General features: G+C 46.4%; 1 protein-coding gene across 1 annotated transcript in view; it reads left to right on the top strand.

The window, feature by feature from the left end:
- Positions 1–27,114, top strand: part of dhrsx (dehydrogenase/reductase (SDR family) X-linked) — a 292,526-nt gene that overhangs the window by 236,140 nt on the left and 29,272 nt on the right. The window contains exon 7 of the mRNA XM_085998312.1: positions 26,776–26,983. Coding sequence (XP_085854438.1) covers positions 26,776–26,983 — 208 coding nt within the window. The remainder of the gene's footprint in view (positions 1–26,775; positions 26,984–27,114) is intronic.

Here is a 27,114-nt window from a genome sequence, read left to right as displayed (position 1 = left end):
AAGGATGTCACGTACAAAGGTTGTGGACTTGCTTTCCTTTCAAAACAACGGGTGTCAATAGTTATCTTCAGTCAGGAATGGAGCCAACGTAATGACATTGAAAGCTAACTTCATGCTCAAAGTCATGGGCTGTCCTATGATGAGAGATTGTGTAGATTGGGCCTATACTCTCTGGAGTTTAGAAGAATGAGAGGTGATCTCATTGAAACATGTAAGATTCTGAAGGGGATTGACAGGGTAGATGCTGAGAAGTTATTTCCCCTAGCTGGAGAGTCTAGAATTAGGGGGCATTGTCTCAGGATAAGGGGTCGGCCATTTAAGACTGAGAGGAGGAGGAATTTCTTCACTCAGAGGGTTGTGAATCTTTGGAATTCTCTGCCCCAGAGGGCTGTGGATGCTGAGTCTTTGAGTATATACAAGGCTGAGATTGATAGATTTTTGGACTCTAGGGGAATCAAGGGATATGGGGATCGGGCAGGAAAGTGGAGTTGAGGTCAATGATCAGCCATGATCTTATTGAATGGCGGAGCAGGCTCGAGGGGCCGTATGGCCTACTCCTGCTCTTACTTCTTATGTCATCTATTGGCATATTGTGCATCTGGACAGACTTTGGATTATGGTTAAAAAAAAATTACTATATATTAACAAAAAATCTATGTTTCTGGTGAGACTTCAATTAGGGTGAATATTAATAGCTGCCATGGAAAGAAAATTGAGTTAATTACTTCCTTCAGGAATAGGTCACGTTTTTTTTTTAAAACACGTCTCTCCATTTTCTCTCCTCCTCTCCTCTTTGCTGGGGTAAGGTTTCCTTGGACCAGGTGCCCTTCCGTGCTTCTCCCCAAGTGGCCATTCTTGATGTGGCAGCCCATACAATCTTCTTCTTCTTAGGCAGTCCCTCGGAACCGAGTATGACTTGCTTCCACATTAAAAATGAGTTCTCAGGTGACTGATGAGTTCAATGCGGGACCTACAGTCTCTGTCACAGGTGGGGCAGATGGTGGTTGAAGGGGCGGGTGGGTGGGGTGCTTGGGTTGACGTGCGCTCCTTGCGCTGCCTGCGCTTGGCTTCCGCTTGCTCCCGGCGAAGAGACTCGAGGTGTTCGGCGCCTTCCCGGATGCTTCTCTTCCACTTTGTGCGGTCTTGGGCCAGGGATTCCCAGGTGTCAGTGGGGATGTTACACTTTTTCAAGGAGTCTTTGAGGGTGTCCTTGAAGCGTTTCCTCTACTCACCTGGGGCTCTCTTGCTGTGCCGGAGCTCCGAGTAGAGCGCTTGTTTTGGGAGTCTCGTATTGGGCATGCGGACAATGTGACCCGTCCATCGGAGCTGATTAAGCGTGGTCAAAGCTTCGATGCTGGGGATGTTGGCCTGAGTGAGAACACTGATGTTGGTGCGCCTATCCTGCCAATGGATTTGCAGGATCTTGAGGAGGCAGCATTGGTGGTACCTCTCCAGTGCTTTGAGGTGCCTGCTGTACATGGTCCATGTCTCTGAGGCATACAGCAGGGCGGGTATCACTGCTGCTCTGTAGACCATGAGCTTAGTGCCGGGTTTGAGGTCCTGGTCTTCAAACACTCTCTTCCTCAGGCGACCAAAGGCTGCACTGGCACACTGAAGACGGTGTTGGACTTCGTCATCGACAGCTGCCCTTGTTGACAGTAGGCTCCCAAGGTATGGAAAGTGGTCCACGTTGTCCAAGGCCTGGTCGTGGATTTTGATAATCGGGGGGCAGTACTGTGTGGCGGGGGCAGGTTGGTAGAGGACCTTTGTCTTACGGATGTTTAGTTTAAGGCCCATGCTCTCGTACGCTTCGGTGAAGGTGTTGACGATGCGAGCGCAGACGTAAGCGTCGTCTGCATACTGTAATTCGGCGACAGAGGATGGGACGACCTTGGATCTGGACTGGAGGCGACGGAGGTTGAACAGTTTGCCGTTTGTTCTGTAAATTAGTTCCACTCCAGCGGGGATCTTACTGAGGGTACGATGGAGCATTGTAGCAAGGAAGATCGAGAAGAGCGTTGGTGCAGTGAGACAGCCTTGCTTGACCCCGGTTCATACGTGAATTGGGTCTGTGGTGGAACCATTGATCAGGATCACGGCTTGCATGTCGTCATGAAGCAGGCGGAGGATGGTGACAAACTTGAGCGCCATTCTTGATGTGGCAGCCCATACAATACATGTCAGCGGGCTTTCCTTCATAGTTTACCATAGTTAAGGCCAATTTTGTCTTCCATTAACTTGCACTTAGAATCATCAAATAGTATAGCATAGATGGAGGCCATTCGGCCCATCGAGTCTGCGCCGGGTCTTTCGAGCAATCCAGTTAGTCCCACTCCACTGCTCTTTCCTCATATCCCTGCAATTTTTTCTCCGTCAAGTATTTATCCAATTCTCTTCGAAGGCTACTATTGAATCTGTATCCACCACCCTATCAGGTAGAGCATTCAAAATCCTAACCACTCGTTGCGTAAAAAAGTTTTCCCTCATGTCGCCTCTGGTTCTTTTGCCAATCACCTTAAATCTGTGCCCCCTTCAGCCATTGGAAACAGTTTCTCTTTATTTGCTCTATCTGAACCCTTCATGATTTTAATCATCACTATCAAATCTCCTCTTAGCCTTCTCTGCCCTAAGGTGAAGAATGCCAGTCTATCCCTCATCCCTGGAACCAGCAAGAGTGAGAACCCTGAATGATCTCTTTTTTTTTTGCCCTCCCTAATCCTGGAACACGGCCCCGATTTAAATATTCAGGTGTTTCAGGTGGGAGTACTGGCCGGCTATTTTTGAGGCCTGCTCAAAAATCAAGTCTTGGGCAGATCTTTTTTCTCTTAAATTTATGTTTGCCGACCGCCCTGTTTTCCAGGGTAGGCATTACAAAAATCGGCCCCATGGTTTCCACTTTCTGGTACCTCGGCCAAGTGACCATTCTTCATGTCTGAACATTAAGGAGTGCCAAAGCTGAGCCTAAATCTAAAACAAATTCGCCCTCTTCCTCCCCATAAAGGATGACTCACGTTGGGAATGGTTTCCATGGGCACTGGTCACCCTCTGCCACAATTGTACAGGGCTTTGGTGGGACCACATCTGGAATACTGTGCACAGTTTTGATCTCCTCATCTGAGGAAGGATATACTTGCCTTGGAGGCAGTGCAACGAAGGTTCACTAGATTGATCCCTGGGATAAGAGGGCTGTCCTATGAGGAGAGATTGAGTAGATTGGGCCTATACTCTCTGGAGTTTAGAAGAATGAGAGGTGATCTCATTGAAACATATAAGATTCTGGGGTGGATTGACAGTGTAGATGGTGAGAGGTTGTTTCGCCTGGCTGGAAAGTCTAGAACTAGGAGGCATAGCCTCAGGATAAGGGATCAGCCATTTAAGACTGAGATGAGGAGGAATTTTTATCACTCAGTAGGTTGTGAATCTTTGGAATTCTCTACCCTAAAGGGCTGTGCATGCTGAGTCTTTGAGCATATTCAAGGCTGAGACAGATAGATTTTTGGACTCTAGGGGAATCAAGGGATATGGGGATCGGGTGGGAAAGTGGAGTTGAGTTCAAAGATCAGCCATGATTTTATTGAATGGTGGAGCAGGCTAGAGGGGCCGTACGGCCTACACCTGCTCCTAATTCTTTTATTCTTATGGTGCCTCATCCAAGTGACCATTCTTCACCTGTGAGCCGTGGAAGTCATCACAGCTGAATCCAGTCCTGTCCTGACCTGCCGTTCACACGTGCGCATGTTCCAACAGGAATAATGATCAGGGGTAGCAATCCAGGTTGCTTTTTTTCCCCTTGATGCTCCCTAGCTCAAAGACACTGAGGTCAACTGTTGTCTCTCTGCTGCAGTGCCAGCTGAGATGGTGAGTTAACCACAGACTATGGATCAAACATGGGACCCAGTGCATTTACCAACTCAGTCACCAGGAATACCCATTCAGCTCTTTCAGAATGCATTTTCATAACCAAGTACAGTTCCCACCGCTTATAGCGGGTGTGTTAATGGTTAGCAGTCGTATCCAAGATCTCATCACTAAGGTAATTGCACTTTAACAAGGTGCAAACAGCTGATTGAAACTGCTTGAAGACCCGACTGTATCATAGAGTCATTACGGCATAGAAGGAGGCCATTCGGCCCATCGAGCCCATGCTGTGGCTCTCTGTAGAGCATTCCAGTCAGCCCCATTCCCCGCTCTATCCCCGCAGTTTATTTTCCTCAAGTGCCTATCCAATTTAATTTTGAAATCATTGATCGTCTCCGCTTCCACCACCCTCGTCCGCAGCGAGTTCCAGACCATTACCATTCGCTGCGTAAAAATGTTCTTCATCACATCCCCCCTGTATCTCTTGCCCAAAACCTTAAATCTGTGTCCCCAGTCCTTGTACCATCAGCTAATGGAAACAGCCTTTCTCTGTCTACCTTATCCAAACCCGTCATAATCTTGTACAGCCCTATCAAGTATCCCCTCAGCCTCCTTTGCTCCAAGGAGAACAACCCCAGCTTAACATAGAAACATAGAAGATAGGAGCAGGAGTAGGCCATTTGGCCCCTCGAGCCTGCTCCGCCATTCAATGCGATCATAGAAACATCATGGCTGATCATCCAAATTCAGTACCCTGTCCCTGCTTTCTCCCCATATCCCTTGATCCCCTTAGCCTTAAGAAATATATCTAACTCCTTCTTGAATATATTTAATGCTTCTCCAACTTAACCTTGTAGCTAAGATCCCTCATCCCTGGAACCATTCTGGTAAATCTCCTCTGCACCCTCTCAAGGACCTTCACATCCTTCCCAACATATGGTGACCCGAACTGGAGGCAATACTCTAATTGTGGCCTAACCAGAGCTTTATAAAGGTTCAGCATAACTTCCCTGCTTTTGTACTCAATACCTCTATTTATGAAGCCCAAGATCCCATATGCTTTGCTAACTATTCTCTCAATATGTCCTACCACCTTCAAAGATTTATGCACATGAACCCCCAGGTCCCTCTGTCCCTGCACACTCTTTAGAACTGTGCCATTAAGTCTATATTGCCTCTCCCTATCCCTTCTGCCAAAATGCATCACCTCACATTTCTCTCTATTAAGTTCCATCTGCCACTTGTCTGCCCATTCTGCTAACCTTTCTATGTCCTGTTGCAGTCGATTGGTATCCTCCTCACTGCCACACCTCCAAGTTTGGCAAATTTAGAAATTCTACTCTGTATTCCAAAATCCCAAGTCATTTATATATATCAAAAAAAGCAGTGGTCCCAGCACTGACCCTTGGGGAACACCACTGTCTACCATCCTCCAGTCTGAAAAACAATCATTTACCACGACTCGCTGTTTTCTGACCTTAAGCCAATTTCTTATCCAAGCTGACACTGACCCTCCTATTCCATGAGCCTCAATTTTCTTAACCAGCCTTTTATGTGGTACTTTGTCAAACACTTTCTTAAAATCCATATAGACAACATTCACTGCAATCACTTCCGCAACCTTCTCTGTTACTTTATCAAAAAATTCATTAGATTAGTCAAACACGATCTGCCTTTTACAAATCCGTGTTGGCTCTCCTTAATTAACTTAAACCTCTCCAAGTGCCTGTTAACTTTTTCCCTGATTATTGTTTCTAAAACCTTACCCACCACTGATGTTAAACTGACCGGCCTGTGGTTACTTGGATTGTCATTATACTTTTTCTTGAGCAAGGATGTCACATTTGCCACTTTCCAATCCTCTGGCACCTCCCCTGTACTAGGGAAGATTGGAAAATTATGGCAAGCCCTTCCACTATCTCCTCCCCCAATTCCCTTAGCAACCTGGGATGCAAGCCACCCGGACCAGGCGACTTATCCACTCTAAGCATATCCAGCCTTTCCAGTACATCCTGCCTATCAATTTTCACCCCATCCATTACCTCTACCATCTCTGCTTCTACCGATATTTTGTTAGCATCCTCTTCCTTAGTAAACATCGATACAAAGTACTCATTAAGTATTCTAGCCTTGCCCTGTGCCTCTAAGCATATATCACCTCTTTGTCCCTAATAGGCCCCACCCCCGCCTCTTATTACCCGCTTACTGTTTACATGCCGGTAGAAGATTTTTGGGTTCCTTTTTATGTTAACCGCCATTCTATTCTGATATTCTCTTTTTGCCAGTCTTATTTTCATCTTCACTTCCCCTCTCAACTTATTGTATTTGGCCTGGTTCTCACTTGAAGAATTCACCTGACGTGCATCATACACCCTCTTTTTTTTGTTTCATCATATTCTCTATCTCCCTCGTCATCCAAGGAGCCCTGGCTTTGGTTCCCTTACCCTTCCCTCTTGTTGGAATGTACCTAACCTGTACCTGAAACATCTCCTCCTTAAAGATCACCTATTGTTCTGTTACAGTTTTTCCTGTAAATCTTTGGTTCCATTTTACCCTGGCTAAATCCCCCCTCATCCCATTGAAGTTAGCCCTCTTCCAATTTAGAAGTTCTACTTTAGATTGTTCCATGCTCTTCTCCATTACTAATCTAAACCTTATGATACGATGATCACTCTTACCCAAGTGTTCTTCCACAGACACTTGGTCCACTTGGCCCACCTCATTCCCCAGCACCAGATCCAGCAATGTCTCTTTCCTAGTTGGGCCGAGAGCATACTGGTCAAGGAAGTTCTCCTGAACACATTTCAGAAATTCCTCCCCCTCCTTTCCCTTTACTCTAACATTATCCCAATTGATATTTGGGTAATTAAAGTCCCCCAATATCACCACGCTATAGCTCTTGCATGTCTCTACAATTTCCCTGCAGATTTGCTCCTCTGTCTCTCTCTCACTATTTGGAGGCCCATAGAATACCCCCAATAGCGTGATCATACCCTTTTTGCTTCTCAACTCTAACCAAATGGATTCTGTCCTTGCCCCCTCAAGGACATCCTCTCTTTCCAACACTACAATGTCTTCCCTAATCAGTACTGCCACCCCACCTCCTTTTTTCCTTCCCTATCTTTTCTGAACATTTTGTATCCGTGAATATTAAGTGCCCAGTCCTCACCATTTTTAAGCCACGTTTCCGTTATTGCCACTACATCATATTCCCAGCCGCCTAATTGTGCTTGTAGCTCACCAACCTTATTCACCACACTTTGTGCGTTTACACACATGCATTCCAAACCTGTCTTTGTATTCCTCCTAGTCCTTCTTAGTCTGCTCCTATCTAATATGGGACTACTTCCTACTCTAGTACTATCCAACAGTCTCCTTTATGCACCTTATTCCTCTTCTACTTCTATATGCTGGTGCCCACCCCCCTGCTAATTTAGTTTAAACCTTCCCCAACCTGAAATCAACAAAAGAAAAAGAAAGACTTGCATTTATATAGCGCCTTTCACGACGATCCAAAGCGCTTTACAGCCAATGAAGTACTTTTGAAGTGTAGCCATTGTTGTAATGTAGGAAACGAGGCAGCTAATTTGCGCACAGCAAGCTCCCACACACAGCAATGTGATAATGACCAGATAACCTGTTTTTGTGATGTTGATATGAGGGATAAATATTGGCCGGGACACCGGGGAGACCTCCCCTGCTCTTCTTTGAAATAGAGCCTTAGGATCTTTTATGTTCACCTGAGAGGGCAGGCGCGGCCTCAGTTTAACGTCTCATCTGAAGGACGGCACTTCCAACAATGCGCAGTGCTCCCTCAGTTCTGCACTGGCGTGCCAGCCTAGATTTTTGTGCTCAGGCCTCTGGAGTGGGGCTTGAACCACAACCTTCTGACTCAGAGGCGAGAGTGCTACCCACTGAGCCACAGCTGACACAGCAGAGCTTTCTAAATGGGTAAGTATAGGGTAAGTTGCTGCAGCAATTCGCCAAGGCTTCTTCGACAGCACCTCCCAAACCCGCGACCTCTACAAGGACAAGGGCAGCAGGCACATGAGAACACCACCAAGTTCCCCTCCAAGTCACACACCATCCTGACTTGGAAATATATCGCCGTTCCTTCGTCGTTGCTGGGTCAAAATCCTGGAACTCCCTTCGTAACAGCACTGTGGGAGTACCTTCGCCACACGGACTGCAGCGGTTCAAGAAGGCGGTTCACCACCACCTTCTCAAGGGCAACTAGGGATGGGCAATAAATGCTGGCTTTGCCAGCGATGCCCACATCCCATGAACGAATAAAAAAAAGTACTTACTGAAGTGCCTGAAATAATAGGTTAAAGCAGGTCCTTTGCACTTGACGCCTAGGCAAATGGTTAGCGCCATCTGCCCGATAAGTACCTGCCTGTGAATGTCATGGAGGGTGTAAGTGGTGGGGACTGTAGTATACTTAACAGACTAGATTTAGGCTAGATTTTTCCTTTAAAAAAAGACAAAATCCATTATAATATCTGATGTATATTTGAATTTTATTAATTTTGAATTCTAGGTGTTAGTCAATGCTATTGGTTACCTATACCTCTGGAAGGCTCCATCAGATCCTCTTCCTTGGGTAGAAATATCTGTCTGAAAAGCTTGTATGTTAAGTATATAAATATAGATGACATAGCAGAGTCCTGGAGGGATAATGAAAAAATGCTTATTGATACCATTGAGTGCAGGCGGCAATGAACTGTGATTTAATATTGAACAAAGCATTCTTTTCTATACCTTTCTAAGTGCTGTTTATAGTTCTCTATGGTTTGCAGTGGTGCCTGGAGGATTCTAGAGGTAATTGAACAAGCAAGTCACAGCGTGACCTATTCAATGCCTTCCATTTGCCATGACTGTCCATGACTACCAAGCACCGAACCATCTATATAATTAAAACTCAGTTGTGCCTGGAAAGTTTTCACCTATGCAGAGTGTATGCAGCATTCGCAGTTGATTGACTCAATTAACGTATTCATTGAAAAGGGAACAAGTCTCGAGCAATCACTGTTCACTGAGCAATACCGGTTGCCTGAAATATTACTGAACAGCTAGGCCTAGAAATTCACGAGCCTTAGCGCCGCTTTTGAGGCGCTAGAGGGACTAGCGCCAGAGTTATGGCCAGTTGAAAAATTCCCTGGGGCCCTAAAGCGGCGTCGCACCGGTAGCGCTGCGCCGGCACCGATGACGTCATCGGTGTGCGCAGCGTCCCGGTTGCCATGCCGACGGGCCCCAGCGCCGAAATTCAGTTGCGGCCGCCTCGCCCGTGGCAGCCGCAACTAAGACTCTGGCAACCGAGTCTTACACAAGTTAGCGCCGGCGCATTAAGGTCGCGCGGCGGCCGGCCGCTTTCCCGCCGGCCGCCTGCCCGCACCTCCCTCCCCGGACTCCTCCACCCCCCCCCCCCCCCCCCCCCCCGCAGAACAGATGCGTCTGGCCTGCAAGCCCGGCACTTGTCCGAGGTGCCGGGCTCATTTTTGAAAAAATCAAACGGCCAGCGATCGGGTGAAGGCAGCGCCTCCTTAACGGGAGGAGGAGGCCTGCACTTCCCCAGCCTGCCGCACCGCATCGAGTGCCGCAGCGCCGGATTAGCGCCGCAATTCGGCACTCAGCGCCCATTGGGAGGCACTCACGCCCGCCAGTAGCACCGGCAGCCGTCTGGGCGCGGCGCTACTGAATTTTTGGCGCGCGCAAGGGAATTAGCCCCGGCGCTAAATTTCCGGCGCTAAAGCCCTGGCGCGGCGTCAACTCAATTTCTAGGCCCTAAAATGCAAGCAGACAGGAAACATTACCGATGTAGAATCAACAAACAACAATCAGTAAACAACCGGCAAATGCAAGTAGGGGGAAAACAGTGAAAGCTGCTGAAAATATTTTTGAATATGTTCCCGGCTGCCACCTTGGTTTCTGAGTAAGAAGAGGTTATTGTACTAAAGCTAAAGTTTTCAGGAGTAAAGAACAATACCGAAATGACCATACTTCACCGCAAAATCTGACCCGCAGACTTGTTTTCAAAATCCCTGGAATAATGGGCCGAAATGTGCAGTCGGAGGCATGCCTCCGGAGTACACCTCCGACCCGCAAAAAAATCCGTAAGTACCCGGTGGCTCCGGAGCTTCGGAATCTTCGGGCCCTGGACCCTCAGGCGTACGCCTGCGTAAAGGCCCACCGATCCCAGGGACGCAGGCGGCTCAGAAGCATCCCTAGGATCACGTGGGCCAGGCCAACCAATTAGAAAGGGGGATTCCTCATAAGCTTAGGGGGATTCCATTTACAAACGGAATCCCCATAAGCTTATGAGAAATCCCCAAATAAAACATCATTCTAATAAAAAAATAAATATTCCCATGTTCAAAATTAATTAAAATTCCCTACGACTAAGCATAAAAATAAAAATTTAATTTTTTTGAAAAATAATTAAAATATTTTAATCCGGCCTTCACCACATGGACTGCAGCGGTTGAAGACGAAGTCTTTAGCAGCACCTTCTCATATAGGATTACATCGGATATACGGCACAGAAACAGGCCATTCGGCCCAACCAGTCCATGCCGGCGTTTATGCTCCACTCGAGCCTCCTCCCGTCTTTCCTCATCTAAATCTATCAGCATAACCCTCTATTCCCTTCTCCCTCATATGCTTGTCTAGCTTCCCCTTAAATGCATCTATACTATTCACTTCAACCGCTCCCTGTGGTAGCGAGTTCCATATTCTCACCACTCTCTGGGTAAAGAAGTCTCTTCTGAATTCCCCATTGAATTTCTTGGTTACTCTCTTATATTGATGGCCTCTAGTTACACTCTTTTCCACAAGTGAAAACATTCTCTTTGTATCCACTCTATCAAAACCTTTTACGGTGGCATAGTGGTTAGCACTGTTGCCTCACAGCGCCAGAGACCCGGGTTCAAATCCGGCCTCGGGCGACTGTCTGTGTGGAGTTTGCACATTCTCCCCGTGTTTGCGTGGGTTTTCTCCGGGTGCTCCGGTTTCCTCCCACAGTCCAAAGATGTGCGGGTTAGGTTGATTGGCTATGATAAATTGACTCTTAGTGTTAGGGGGATTAAATACGTGGGGTTACAGGGATAGGGTGGGATATGTGTTGGTGTAGGGGTTACAGGGATCAGGTGGGATATGTGTCGGTGCAGGCTCGATGGGCCGAAATGGCCTCTATCTGCACTGTGGGGTTTCTGTGATTTCTGTGATTCTGTGACCTCTATTAGGTCACCCCTCAGCCTTCTTTTTTCAAGAGGAAAGAGACCCAGCCTGCTCATTCTTTCCTGATTGGTGTACCCTCGCATTTCTGGTATCATCCTTGTAAGTCTTCTCTGCACCCTCTCCAGTGCCTCTACATCCTTCTTATAATATGGCGACCAGAACTGCACGCAGTACTCTAAGCGTGGTCTAATCAATGTTCGATACAGGTTTAGCATAAAACTTCACTACTTTTCAATTCTATCCCTCCAGAAAAAAACCCTAGTGCTTGGTTTGCTTTTTTTTTTATGGCCTCAAACGTAACTAGGGAAGGGCAATAAATGCTGGCCTTACTAGCTATATGCTAAGAATGATTTTTTTTTTTAAAAGTTGACTCGCCAGTTGATATTCATTGTTCAAGTTCACACATGAAGAATGGATACTTGGCTGAGGAACTGGAGGACTGCCAAGCTTATGAACATGTTTGTCAGCCTTCATATAAGAAAAATTGAAAAACAGACTAGCACTATTTCACTATCAATCGCTGAGCATAAGATAGCATTATGTGCACCTGCACAATTGCCTGTGGTGCGACTGATTGCCTCAAAAAAATTGCTGGCTACAGCCTGAGTCATTCAAAGGGTATAAGGAATGATTCAAAGTTAAAATTCCGGTCACACAAGGAGACTTGGATGAGACTTTAAACCGAGGCCATCTCGGGTGGATGTCAAATATCCCATGGCACTATTTCGAAGAAGAGCAGAGGAGTTTTCCCCAGTATCCTGGCCAATATTTATCCCTCCACCATCATCACTAAAACAGATTATCTGCTCATGCTTAGGCAGTCCCTCGGAATCGAGGATGACTTCCTTCCACGTTAAAAATGAGTTCTCAGGTGACTGATGAGTCCAGTGCGGGACCTGCAGTCCCTGTCACAGGTGGGGCAGACGGTGGTTGAAGGGGCGGGTGGGTGGGGTGCTTGGGTTGATGTGCACTCCTTGCACTGCCTGCGCTTGGTTTCCGCTTTCTCCTGGCGAAGAGACTCGAGGTGTTCGGCGCCTTCCTGGATGCTTCTCCTCCACTTTGTGCGGTCTTAGGCCAGGGATTCCCAGGTGTCGGTGGGGATGTTGCACTTTTTCAAGGAGGCTTTGAGGGTGTCCTTTAAGCGTTTCTTCTGCCCACTTGCTGTGTTGGAGCTCCGAGTAGAGCGCTTGTTTTGAGAGTCTCGTATTGGGCATGCGGACGATGTGGCTCGCCCATCGGAGCTGATCGAGCGTGGTCAAAGCTTCGATGCTGGGGATGTTGGCCTGAGCGAGAACACTGATGTTGGTGCGCCTATCCTGCCAATGGATTTGCAGGATCTTGCGGAGGCAGCGTTGGTGGTACCTCTCCAGTGCTTTGAGGTGCCTGCTGTAAATGATCCATGTCTCTGAGGCATACAGGAAGGCGGGTATCACTACTGCTCTGTAGACTGCGACCGAAGGCTGCACTGGCACACTGAAGGCAGTGTTGAACTTCGTCATCGACGTCTGCCCTTGTTGACAGTAGGCTCCCAAGGTATGGAAAGTGGTCCACGATGTCCAAGGCCTTGTCGTGGATTCTAATAATTGGGGAGTAGTACTGTGTGGCTGGGGCAGGTTGGTAGAGGACCTTTGTCCTTATCACATTGCTGTTTGTGAGACCTTGCTGTGCGCAAATTGGCTGCCACGTTTCCCACATTACAACAGTGAGTACACTTCAAAAAAGTACTTCATTGGTTGTAAAGCACCTTGGGACGTCCTGAAGTTGCGAAAGGCGTTGTATGAATGCAAATTCTCTCTTTTTATTTTACGCATTTTGCTTCCTTGTTTAATTTGAAAAAAAACCAACTCCAATTTCTTTTAAGATCACAGTGGGGATCTGAAACGCGATATAAAATCGGCGGTGCCAGTATAGAGGTTTGAACGTCTGATTCTATGAATTCAACTTGAAATACTTTAATTTTATAGTAATAATGTAATAATTTATTTTACATAAAATAACAATTTCTGGAGGACATCACAGGCTGTAATCCACTTTTCAGGGTTTGCAGATGCTTGTATACTTCTCAGCTGGATATCATCCCAATCCTACTGTTCGTACACCGCCAGCCATCTCCCATCCAGTCTCAACAGGTTCCCCGCATGAAAAGCAACAGGCATATCAAAATCATCTCAATGACCTTGACCTATTAGCACAGCACTGTTTCTTTTAAACAAGAACTGAGAGGAAGGTTACTGAGATATTAATGAGTCTTCTAAGCATAAGAAACAATCAGCAGTGTCCCAGCTCTAAAAGTTCTTTGCTGTCACAGAGCCAAAAGATAACATCTTGGGCTCGATTTTGTCAATGGGGCGCTTTTGGAGGCGGGACTCCCACTTTTTGGGTTGTAGTCCCGCCTCCATCGACTTGTGGCCAACCCACGCTACTTTCCCTTGATTGACCTTGTTAAGCCCGCCCAGCGGGCTCAGCAGGCTAATTAAGGGACACCTGGTTACTGGTGATGTCAGCGATTGACTTTTGAAAAATGAGCGTTTGACGGCTCTGTGAAGCTGTCAAACACTGACAATCTGTCTTCTAACTTGAGTACTCCTACTCAGACTCAGTTAGAGAGCGTTCCAGACCAGAAAGCAGAGGCTGCAGCTTTTGACAGTTCAGCGGCCATTCTGCTTTCTGTGCCGGTGAGCTCAGGGACTCCCGAGAACTGAAGGAAGGAAGCTGGAGGAGAAAGTAAAGGTTATTGGCCCAGAAATTCGGGTCGGAGGCTTCCCGCGGGTGCAAGCCTCCGACCTGCACTTTCCTAGCGCGCCGGCCGTTGTGCCGTGGGCCCGCGTGGAATTCCGATCCTGGGCCTGCTCCAGCTGCCGGTGCGCAGTGCTTGCGTATCCCAGGGGCGCAGTTAGTTCGAAGCGTCCCCTGGGATCACGTGGGCCATGGAGAGCCAATGGTAGCAGGGAATGCCCATTCATAAATTTGACAGGAAGAGCTGTCAAAACTATAAATACAAATCAACCCCAAAACATAACTAAAACTTCAAATAATTTTTTTTTAAAACATCGGTTCTGGTCGACATAAAAGATCCTAATGGTGCAAGTGTGTACAAGGGCAATTAGGGATGGGCAATAAATGCTGGCCTTGCCAGCGATGCCCACATCCCACGAACAAATTTAAAAAAAATTTAGACAAGAGATTGGAGGTCTTCTAGCGTCCTAGTCAACATTCCTCCTTCAACCAAAATCACCAAAAAGCAAATTAACTTGTCATTCATCTCATTGCTATTTGTTGGACCTTACTGTGTGCTCATCACTTGACAGCATTTCAAAAATAATACATCAGATGCGAAGTGCTTGTGGATTGTTGAGAAAGATGTGATAAGGTGCTATATACAGGAAACTCTTTGGTATCCGGCACCGACGGGACCGGGATGGTGCCGGTTGATTAAAAATTCCGGATAAGGAAGAAGGGACATGGAGTGACAATGGCCCAAGGTACGAGAGCCCTGTTACACAGCCAGAAGTGCTGGAGCCCCGTAGCACAGGTACAGGGGACCCGGTTACACAACCAGAGGTGCAGGAGCCATGGTTACACGGCAAAAGGTACGAGATCCCCAGTTACACAGCTGCAATTATACAGTATATGGAAGCCTCAAACCCTACTCCTGAATTTTGCCGGTTATTAGAGAATTCGGATAATTAGGTGCCGTTTAAACGAGAGTTTCCTGTAAATGCAAGTTCTTTAAAATTTTTGACCTCGCTCGTGGAGTCTGGTGGGGAAATAATGTAGATGGGGATACTCTTCAGAGGTTCAGCGCGAGGCACAAAGAACACAAAATCCTTCCCAAAAGCCTGTTGGAGGTTGTCTAAAGGTAAATGCTTGTGATTAATAGTCTGTATTTGCAGCCACGATCTTTTTGACTTGTCGAACCCTGAAATCCAGTTGTTACTCATACTCCTGTGAGTAAAGGTTATGGAAGGTATACTTATTAAAGGTCTACAAACATAAGAACATAAGACGTAGGTGCAGGAGTAGGCCATTCGGCCCCTAGATGCTGCTCCGCCATTCAATAAGATCATGGCTGATCTGATCTTGGCCTCAACTCCACTTCCCTGCCCGCTCCCCGTAACCCTTGACTCCCTTACCTTTCAAAAATCTGTCTCTCTCCACCTTAAATATATTCAACGACCCCGCCTCCACAGCTCTCTGGGGAAGAGAATTCCAAAGATTCACGACCCTCTGAGAGAAGAAATTCCTCCTCCTTTCTGATTTAAATGGGTGCCCCCTTATTCTGAAATTATGCCCTCTAGTTCTAGATTCCCCCATGAGGGGAAACATCCTCTTTGCATCTACCCTGTCAAGCCCCTTCAGAATCTTATATGTTTCAATAAGATCCCCTCTCATTCTTCTAAACTCCAATGAGTATAGGCCCAACCTGCTCAACCTTTCCTCATAAGACAACCCCTTCATCTCCGGAATCAACCTCGTGAACCTTCTCTGAACTGCCTCCAATGTAAGTATATCCTTCCTTAAATAAGGAGACCAAAACTGTACGCAGTACTCCAGGTGTGGTCTCACCAACGCCCTGTACAGTTGTAACAGGACTTCCTTACTTTTATACTCCATTCCCTTTGCAATAAAGGCCAACATTCCATTTGCCTTCCTAAATACTTGCTGTACCTGCATGCTAACTTTTTGTGATTCATGTACAAGGACCCTCAGATCCCTCTGAACTGTAGCATTTTGTTATCTCTCTCATTTAAATAACAATTTGTTTTTTTATTTTTCCTACCAAAGTGGATAACCTCGCATTTTCCCACATTATACACCATCTGCCAGATTTTTGTCCACTCACTTAGCCTATCTATACATAAACAGAGGTGTAGCATTATTGTACTTCTAAAAGTTCCCTTGACATGCAATAGTAACCTTGTAACATAGTAATCATAGAAAAACAGAATCATAGAAATTTACAACACCGAAGGAGGCCATTCGGCCCATCGTGTCTGCGCCTCATCCCACTTTCCAGCTCTTGGTCCGTAGCCCTGTAGGTTTCGGCACTTCAAGTGCATATCCAAGTACTTTTTAAATGTGATGAGGGTCTCTGCCTCTACCACCCTTTCAGGCAGTGAGTTCCAGACCCCACCACCCTGTGGGTGAAAAAAGTTCTCCTCAACTCTCCTCTAATCCTTCTACCAATTACTTTAAATCTATGCCCACTGGTTATTGACCTCTCTACTAAGGGAAATAGGTCCTTCCTATCCACTCTATCCAGGCCCCTCATAATTTTATACACTTCAATTAAGTCTCCCCTCAGCCTCCTCTGTTCCAAAGAAAACAACCCCAGCCTATCCGATCTTTCCTCACAGCTAAAATTCTCCAGTCCTGGCAACATCCTGGTAAATCTCCTCTGTACCCTCTCTAGTTATATATCTTAAGCATCGGCCCATTGAACCTGCTCCTTCAATTATCTTCTTGCCTACTTACTTCGGTTTTCTTCAATTTGAATCTACACTCCCTGGTTCTGGAATTCTGCATATGCCAAAAAGACTTGTATGTTTGCAACTTACTGGACCTCTTCATAATGTTAAAAACTTCTAGCAAGTTCCCCATTACTCTTTTCTGCTCAAGAGAGAGGTTTGACAATCGCGTTGGCTCAGCCCTCTCAGTGCTCCCAAGTTTTGCTAACACTGCTGAATCTTCTCCATTAACATATCATCCCTTTTGAAATATCATCCCTTTTGAAATATGGACGGGGAGTGGGGAACTAGAAGTAATACTGCAGATGTGTTCTCCTTAAGATCACAAACCACTTTAAGGTCTTTTGATTTAGAAGACAACTTTTTGTTTGTTTTCTGTACCACCTAGGAACACTGAGCTAATCGATATTGCATGATCTCTCTCCGGCTCTGTTCCCATTGAGTAAACTCTCTTACCTTTTTTACATCAAATTTCAGGACATAATCTGGTGTAACCAGTGGGATCACGACCTGAGGAATTGGAGGCCAATTGTAATGCCCAAGCTGAGCTCAAGTAATTCAGCACAAACTGTGAACTGAACCTGGGACCTTCTTGTATGGTTCAGGATCAGCCATAATCTAAAGAAAGAAAGAAAAACTTGCATTTATATAGCACCTTTCACGACCTCAGGACATCCCCAAGTGCTTTACAGCCAATGAAGTACTTTTAAAGTGCAGTCACTGTTGTAATGTAGGAAACGCGGCAGCCAATTTGCGCACAGCAAGCTCTCTCAAACAGCAGTGTGATAATGACCAGATAATCTGTTTTTTGGCATGGTTGAGGGATAAATATTGGCCCCAGGACACCGAGGATAACTCCCTTGCCCCCCTTCGAAATAGTGCCATGGGATCTTTTACGTCCACCTGAGAGGGCAGATGGGGCCTCAGTTTAACGTCTCATCTGAAAGCTGGCACCTCTGACAGTGCAACACTCCCTCAGCACTAATTGAATGGCTTCAGGGGCTGAATGGCCTACTCCTGTTGCTATGTTCCTGCCACAGTGGAAAACCTGGGCTGGAATTTCTCCATTGATCATCCCTCACTTTCTTCGCTGTATTATTTCAGTTGCCAAAGAAGATTCCACTGCCAGTTCTTGCAAGTTTGTTTTCAAAATTCGATTTGAACAGCACCCCTGGCATTGCTCGCGAGCCATTAAACATAATTGCTCATGGTATCTCCATGAAACACCTTGCCAGTAACTCTAGAGATAATTGCTTTTCTTGGTGGAAATCATACAGCCCTTGTAACACTTACTGAAAGATTGATTGGTTGAATTTAAACTGACTGTGTGGGTGGATTATAAGACCTGATCTAGTCTGTGGCAATTGAAAATGGCACTGACTGATAGCTGATCTTTGCACATGGCCCAAGCTTTGAGACTCTTCTGTGAATCGTGTTTCATGCAATCCTTTCTGTGGAAGGAGTTACATATTCGCATGGGTCAATTGACACAACCCATGAAAAGGATTTTGACCTAAAATCACCCATCCTGAGCAGTATTACTGATTTCTGCAGCTGAAGTTACACTGAATACAAGTGTTGGAATATATTGTAGCTGTTCGTGATATTGGAGTAACACAGTCCCTTAACAAAAGATGTTACAGTGGTTTTAAAGAATGTTCTTTCACTTTTATTTCAATCGCATTCACAAGCAACTCAAACTCTGTTAACCTCTGTCAGCAATGGGCCTTCGAGCTCTCGCCTCTGAGTCGAAGGTCGTGGGTTCAAGTCCCACTCCAAAGATTTAAGCACAAAAATCTAGGCTGACACTCCAGTGCAGTACTGAGGAAGTGCTGCATTGTTGGAGGTGCTGTCTTTCGGATGAAACGTTAAACCGAGGCCCCGTCTGCTCTCTCAGGTAGATGTAAAAGATCCCATGGCACTATTTCGAAGAAGAGCTGGGGGAGCTTTCCCCGGTGTCTAGCCACAGCTAGAGTATTGTGTACAGTTCTGGTCACAAAATTATAGGAAAGATGTGATTGGACTAGCGAGGGTGCAGAGGAGATTTACGAGGATGTTGCCTGGGCTGGGGAATTTTAGCTATGAGGAATGATTGGATAGGCTGGGGTTGTTTTCTTTGGAACAGAGGAGGCTGAGGCGAGATTTAATTGAGGTGTATAAAATTATGAGGAGCCTAGATAGAGTGGATAGGAAGGACCTATTTCCCCTAGCAGAGAGGTCAATAACCAGGGGGCATAGATTTCAAGTAATTGGTGGAAGGATTAGAGGGGAGTTGAGGAGAACTTTTTTCACCCAGAGGGTGGTGGGGGTCTGGAACTCACTGCCTGAAAGGGTGGTAGAGGCAGAAACCCTCATCGCATTTAAAAAGGTACTTGGATACTCACTTGAAGTGCCGTAACCTGCAAGGCTACGGACCAAGAGCTGGAGAGTGGGATTCGGCTGGATAGCTCTTTTTCATCCGGCGCAGGCACAATGGTCCGAATGACCTCCTTCTGTGCCGTAAACTTCTATGATTCCTCATCCAATACCTGTAATCTGTGGCTGATCGTCTTCCTCTTTTTCCATCAAGTCAGCTGGTCCCTCGGGCTCTATTCTCTCTGCCGCTCTGTTATTTCCTCTTTGCTAATGATCCACTTTGCAACTGTGGACTTCTTTCAGAACACCCGCACTATTCACAGCTCCCATTCTTCTTTGCAGTGCAATGGTTTAATTCCCACATTTTGATTTCCATTATAGGGCTGGATTTTCATTGAGGAGCCGTGTAGGAGGCGGGACTACAACTTTCGGGGTTGTAGTCCCGCCTCCATCGAGTTCTAGCCAACCCGTGCGATTTTGACTTGATTGACCTTTTTGAGCCCGCCCAGCGAGCTCAGCAGGCCAAATAAGGGCCACCCGGCAACAGGTGATGTCACAGATTGATATTTCATCTGTCAAGACCTTTTGACAGATGATATATCAGCGTTTCACAGCTGTTTGAAGCTGTCAAACACTGACAATCTGTACTCCAGGTTAATTCCTTCCTCTCAGGATGATTTAGAGATCTCCCCGGAACAGAAAGCTGAATGCTGCAATTTTTGACAGCTCGCAGCCATTCTGCTTTCTATGCCGGTGAGATGAGGGACTCCCGAGACCTGAAGGAAAGAAGGCTGTAAAGGTAAGTAGAACTTCTTTAAACACTTTACATACACCAAACACACTTACTTTTGCACTCATGCACCCATCACTCACCTGAACACCGGACATCTCGACTCCTCCAAGCCCTTCATCCCGACGGTCCGCCTCCTCTAACTTGGTGTGGTTTGGAACCATCGGGAATCCCACACTTCAACATTAAAAATAGGGATTAGGCTAAAAACTGCCTGTTAACTACCTGTTAACAGGCAGTTAATTGGCACTAATCCCCTTCCCGCCTCGGGGAGGCGGGTCCCAGTGCGGGGCGGGTAACCGCCTCCTTTGAAACTGGCACGGAGGCGGGTTGGGTGCAGGATGGGTTCGGGACCCCCGATTTCGGGATTTTAATCCCCCACACGCCTCCAATCCCGCCTCCACGGCCCAATGAAAATCCTGCCCAAAGCCTTTAACGCAGCAAAGGAAATCTTGTTCCTTTTGATTCTTCAAGGACACAGTTTCTTTATGTCTCTTCAAAGTCCGACTAACAGCTCCTACCTCTGATGGCTTCAGCCTTAGGCCTTCATCTGCTGACATCGATGACCTCACTGCTGCATCATTATATAGTGACCATCAAGAATTTTGGTTTCCATATTTGTGCCAAAGATTCTTCTAACTCTTATTTGCCTGTTTCTTGGGCAGGGTGATGGTCCGATTCTTCCCCCGAAGCATGAGGCATCAATTTCCTGTATTCACTCTTCAATCTTTGTGCTGAAAGCGTTCTGACGCCTTTTGATGCATTCCTGAGCAAATTGCGACATTTCAAAGAAGGGGCTGTGTTTAAGGAGGAGCGTTCGAATATTGTCCATCGACACCGGATCCAGTCATGTTGGGATCATGGGAATGTCATATTTCCAAGGAAGGCTTTCAGGCCGAAGAGTGTTAACTGATACCCTGGGGGCATTTTTTCTCAGTTGCCTTTGGAGGCCAAGGGTTCATTTAATGGTGTGTTTGCTATTTGGAGCTGTTTGCCTGCGGTTACCCTCAAGCAATTAAATGAGCCAGTTGCGCCTGATCCTTCAGTAGAAACAGGTGCAAGGAGCTGAATGCCACTTTTTTTTTCTTCCACACTTCCCAGTGGCCCAGGAGAACTGGTATCAGATCCAGCACAGACAGAGTGGATTGTTATCTTCCAGCTCTGACAACCATTAAAAGAAGCACTGTTTTCACGAGAAAACTTTTTTTAGCTTGTTCACAAATTTGTGCTGGCTGCAGCGATGTGAATCGTGACGTAATAAAACGCACTACGCACTTGGTTTGAGTATAAAGCAAGGCTTTAATCAACTTGTTTCAGAACATGGAGGTCTAGTTGTACTTCACTAGTTCCTTGTCTTACAAAATGTCCCTGTAAAGCTGGGGCTGATGCCCAAGTATTTATACTCCTTGGATGGCGCCACCAGCTGGCCGTCCAGCGTTATTTCACGAGTAGTTTCTTGATGAATGATGAGATTTATAACAAACCGCATCAAAGTTCATCGTTCCATCACTTGTGCATGGCTCGATAATGACGGGCCTGATGTTAGACTCAGCAAGATCCTCTTTCCCAGGTAAATTTTGCCCCTCTTTAAAGGTGTTGTTCTGGTGGAACTTGAATGTCGCTGCACAGCACTTTCTTTCCTATGGTCTTGGCGCCGCATAGAGTATAACTCCAGAATGGTGTCAATCCACTTTCCTTCAGGTGTCAGCCGTGGCTTAGTGGGTAGCACTCTCACCTCTGAGTCAGAAGGTTGTGGGTTCAAGTCCCCACTCCAGAGCCTTGAGCACAAAAATCTAGGCTGACACTCCCAGTGCAGTGCTGAGGGAGTGCCGCACTGTCGAAGGTGCCGTCTTTTGGATGAGGTGTTAGATTAAGGCCCCATCTGCTCTCTCAGGTGCATGTAAAGGATCCCATGGCACTATTTCGAAGAAGAGCAGTGGGATTTTCCCCGGTGTCCTGGTCAATATTTATCCCTCAAACAACATCACTAAAACAGATTATCTGGTTAATTTTACATTGCTGTTTGTGGGAGCTTGCTGTGCCAAAATTGGCTGCCGTGTTTCCTACATTACAACAGTGACTACACTTAGAAAATACTTAATTGGCTGTAAAGCACTTTGAGATGCCTTAAAGTCGTGAAAAGGCACAATATAAATGTAAGTTCTTTCTCTCTTTACAAATGCTTATGGAGTCTCTGGGATCTCGTAAGCACTTTTTTAAATTACTTGGATTTGATTGAAATATTTGGAGGGTGTGAATGCTCATCCCTGTGATCTGATAGCCAATAAGATTGATGAGCTGGATGGGCAGGTCTGCCCGCATGTTTGAGCGCTCTTCTGGGTGAGCGAGTTCCAGTCAGAGCTAGGCAGTATGAATGAGCTTGTACCTGGCTGGAATCCAGCTGCCAGTCTCAGACTGTGCTTGTGGGGGGGTGGGGGTAAATTCAAAGCTAATCTGCGGAAACTACTGTCCAGATATTTCCGGGGAGTGAGGGGGGGACGCATGTCAGCGGCCGGGAACGCGGAGTTCCTGCCGAATTTAATGGCAGGGCCTCTAGCATTTAAAAAAATCCATTTCCCGCCTGACAGTCGGGAAAAGCCAGCAGTAGAAGGCCTCAGCGGGGACTGCTGGGGGAAGATCGGGGCATGGTGGGGGTACTCGGAGAGCGACCGTGAGGAGGGAGAAATTGCTGGGGGGGGGGGGGGGGGAGGTGGAATCGGCCGATTACAAGGAGGAAGAGATCGCGGGGGTCTGAAGATTAGCGGGGGATTCGGCCGATCGTGGGGAGGGAGAGATTGTGGCAGAAAATTTACTTGAGGGTCCAGGGTGGGGGAAGCACTCCTGCTCCTCCTGGCCAACCAGTTACCTGCTGGATCTGGCAGCTCCCGCCTCCCTTTAGCTGCCGGGTTTACCGAACCCTGGGAAACCCAGCCCGCAGACGTTAAATTCAAATGGCTTCCAAAGTCTGAGGAACGGAACCTCAATTAAAATCATGGACCCGCCTCTCCAGACCAGGTTACTCGGCCGACCCCAAATCAGCCGCGGTTAAACCTGAAGTAGGCACATTCATGGCGGGCTGGGGTCAGCTTTCACATTTTTATTGATTTAACCCCTCCCCCTAGATCCTCTCCCGCCCATCGTGTGGGGGTTAAAATTCTCCCAATATTTCAGTGAGCAAGTGGACAATCTATGGAACAGGATGCCTAGGTAGATGGTGGAAGCATTTAGTATTGATTCATTCAAAAGCAAAGTATTCAGTAAATAACATTTTGGGATGCAGTATATGAAGTAATTTGATAGATGATGCGGTGAGTGTAGCATGCTTGGGAGGAAAAAAGCTGACTTTGGATCTATTCATTTTTGGGTCTGTTGTAGACTAATTGATAGAGATTGATGGCAATGATTAGACAACAGCTCCATTAGCATTGTATCATGCAACTACCAGGATGGTAGGTGAACTGGATGGACCTTGGTCTTTTTATTAGTCGTTCTCAGGAGCGGGCGTCGCTGGCAAGTATATCGCCCATCCCTAGTTGCCCTTGAGAAGGTGGTGGTGAGCCGCCCTTCTTGAACCGCTGCAGTCCGTGTGGTGAAGGTACTCCCACAGTGCTGTTAGGGAGGGAGTTCCAGGATTTTGACCCAGCGACGATGAAGGAACGGCGATTATATTTCCAAGTCAGGATGGTGCGTGACTTGGAGGTGATGGTGTTCCCATTCGCCTGCTGTCCTCTCTAGCAATTCCTATGCCTGGTACCTGTAGTATAAATGCACCTTAAGGGATTTGGCACATTGAGTCCAGCACAAGCTGCCCCGCACTCCACTTGCAGTAAGGGGCCACAAGGGGATAGATCATGCACCATTTCAGCAAACACTTGTCATAATAAGGTTACTTACATGGCATTACTAGACAGCGATGCAGCTGGCTTTGATGCTTAAACCACTGAAATGTTGATATATGTCAAAGTACTTGTGAATTTTTAAAACGCTGAATAGCTTGTTCATAAATCAGCATGTTTTGCTAATATAATGTTATGTATTATATCATTTGCCAGAAGTGGAATAGCTCTCTGATTTAAATGCTGTTGTAATTTGTCAAAGTATAACTGGCCAAATCTTGGCTCTTGTGATTATTGTCTAGTTTTGTGGTATTAGAGGAATAAGGCCAAAAATCAATGAGAGGTGTACAACTTTGGAAGAGAAAGCTTCCGAGCCAAGAGAAGAATTCCAGGGAGGATTAAGTAGGAATCAGAATTTGAGATAAAGGAACAAGAAAATTGCACTGTTTGTAATAGTATTTTAAGAGCTATTTTGAAATAAAATGTATCCCAATAGGAACAAAAGGCAAACAGCGAGGTCCTGACTGAAGAAGGCCAAAGGCAAACTAAAAATCAAATACAGCTATTTTCAAAACTGCAAGGAATCAAAAAGGAAAAAGAAAATTAGGCGTGAATTCGTACAGCACTTCATAGCATCTCTCAGAAACATCTCAAAATCTTTCACATACAATGAACCACTTTGACTTGCAGTGACTCTTGTTATGTAGGACAATGATCCCACAGAGAGATAATAACAACCGCTTGCATTTATATAGCGCCTTTAACATAGTAAAATGTCCCAAGGCGCTTCACAGGAGCATAATCAGACAAAATTTGACACCAAGCCACACGAGATATTAGGACAGGTGACCAAAAGCTTCATCAAAGAGCTAGGTTTTAAGGAGCGTCAAGGAGGAGCGAGAGGCGGAGAGGTTTAGGGAGGGAATTCCAGGGCTTAGGGCCTAGGCAGCTGAAGGTACGGCTGCCAATGGTGGAGTGAAGAAGATCAGGGAGGCACAAGAGAGCAAAATTTGGAAGAGCGCTGAGATCTCAGGGTTGTAGGGCTGGAGGAGGTTACAGAGAAAGGGAGGGGACATGGCGGGATTTGAAAACAAGGATGATCATTTTAAAATCGAGGCGTTGCCGGACCAGAAGCCGATGTAGGTCAACGAGCACAGAGATAATGGGTGAACAGGACTTAGTATGAGTTAGTAAACAGGCAGCAGAGTTTTGGATGAGCTTTAGTTTACGGAGGGTGCAAGGCAGGAGGCCGGTCAATAGAGAATTGAAGTAGTCAAGTCTCGAGGTGCCAAAGGCATGGATGCGGGTACCAGCTCAGGGTCAAATAGGACGCCAAGGTTGCAAACAGTCTGGCTTAGCCTCGGACAATAGCCTAGGAGAGGGCTATTTAATTGGAGGAAATTTCTGCTCATCCAATATTGGATGTCGGACAAGCAGCGTGACAAATTAGAGGAATTGGAGGGGGTCGAGAGACTTGGTGGCAAGGTAGAGCTGGGTGTCGTCAGCATAAATGTGGAACCTGATTTTGTGTTCTCAAAAAATATTGAATAATATTTAAACTCATGCTTTTGCAAGCAGCTCAAGGTTGGGTAATACCTCATGTTGCGAGAACGTTCCCACAGCTCTTCTGTACATATTTACAATCCAGCAAGAGTCTTTGCCTTGTGTGCGCCTGGGGCTTGTTATTACTGTCTACCAAGGGTTGTAAAACTTGGAAAGTCTCCAGAACAACACCCAGCTTCCATCAGTACCTTCACAATTAAGAGTAATTTAACTTGTCTGCTTACAGACTGCTGAGAAATAATCTTCACTCTTGTCAGCTCCAGCACAGCAGGAACCCAACACAATACCCTGTCCTTATCTCAATGGTATAGTTATTGTTTCGTACTTGAACAGCAGGGCAGGGAAATGTCAAGCTGGTCCTTTTATAGCATTTGTGGATCTTACCCAGTACAAAATTAGCAGCTAATTTGGAATATTAGCTTGTAATCACTCCCAGGTATGCATCATTCTTTCCTTAAGTCGTCTAAACCCCATTGACAAAATTATTGCCTGTAACTCACTCCCAGGGATCCATCCGAATCCCTTGGTTAGATTCCTGTAGTAACTCCAAGATATCAATTCTATGTGTAATTAGTTATTTCGTCATTTATTGTGTGTATAAGAGCTTCCTCGCTCATAGAATGACACGGGTGAATTGTTCCATCAACAGCACTGAAGAATAGGTAACTATTCCCTTATGTTTGGTATTGTGCAGTTATGGTAAGTCACAATATCAAGCAATATCCACCCGCCTTGGTTCCGTAACCCTTAACACCCTTGCCTAACAAAAGTCTAACAACCTCAATTTTGACATTTTCAATTGACCCCCCAGCCTCTACAGCATTTTGGGGCAGAGAGTTCCAGATTTCCACTAGCCTTTGTGTGAAGAAGTGCTTCCTGACATCACCCCGCTGAACAGCCTAGCTCTAATTTTAAGGTTATACCCCTAAAGCCTGTAGATCTGAATAGAGCTCACATAAGCGGTGACATGAATCAACTGAGCGGCCTGCGGGTGGCGCTGTCCAGGGAGAGTATAAATACTCGGGCACGGGCCCAGCTTGCGCAGGACATTCTTAACAGGAACTAGTGAAGGACACAACTAGACCTCCATGTTGTAAAACAGTTGATTAAAGCTTTGTTTAACGCTTAGACCAAGTGCCTAGTAGTTTTCTTACGTCAAGCGGCATTACTTTAAATAACCACTCGTTAAGTCTCATGTTCGATCCTTGGTCTGAGATGATTGGGGCCTTGCAGTTGGCCTCAGCCCCTCTCCATCCCTATCAGCAAGGGAAGTGGAGAAAGTCAATTGGGGTTCCCGCCCCGGCTGCAAGTAGCGACTCCTGTCGGAAAATGTCCGTGCAGAGTGAGAACAGGGGTGGGCTTAGTTACGACTCTGTTCATGGTGGAATAGCCTGCTGGTAATGACAGTCCAGCCTTACACACAAAGAATGGACATGCGTCGAGGTACCAGAGTGCGCTCTGTGCCCATGGGACCATAGCCCCCAAGGAGAGCGCAGAGGAGAATTGTATAAAACAAAATAAAGGCAAGGACAGGGCCTCTTAGCGTGAATGTAACAGTTGAATAATACTTTGAATTGTTACCGAGTGTTGTTCAGCATATGGAAATTGCGTTCAATAATAAATGGTTGTAGCATCGACCCATAAGAATGTGCTGTGTTTCTATGTACAGACGCCGTTACTCACCCCACGGAGCTTATGCCCAGAGCAAGCTCGCCCTCGTCCTCTTCTCGTACCAGCTACAGCAGCGCCTGGCAGCGATGGGGAGTCACGTGACCTCGAATGCCGTGGACCCAGGAGTGGTCAACACAGATCTCTACAAGCACACCAGCTGGCTCTTCAAACTGTGCAAGTGGTTAACATCCTGGTTACTTTTCAAGGTATCGAGCTTTTAGTCTGCAAGCCTCTCGGACGCTGACTCTGAAAATCGAGTTCTCGGTCACTTTCTCTTCAAGCCAGCCTAAATACAATCTCAGCTGTATTATTCAATTACCCAGTAGAAGGTTAAAAA

Source organism: Somniosus microcephalus, chromosome 10 (genome assembly GCF_052327205.1).
Source record: "Somniosus microcephalus isolate GS21.2 chromosome 10, FLI_Smic_1.0, whole genome shotgun sequence".
NCBI lineage: Eukaryota > Metazoa > Chordata > Chondrichthyes > Squaliformes > Somniosidae > Somniosus > Somniosus microcephalus.
This window is presented reverse-complemented; position numbering and strand designations above follow the sequence as displayed.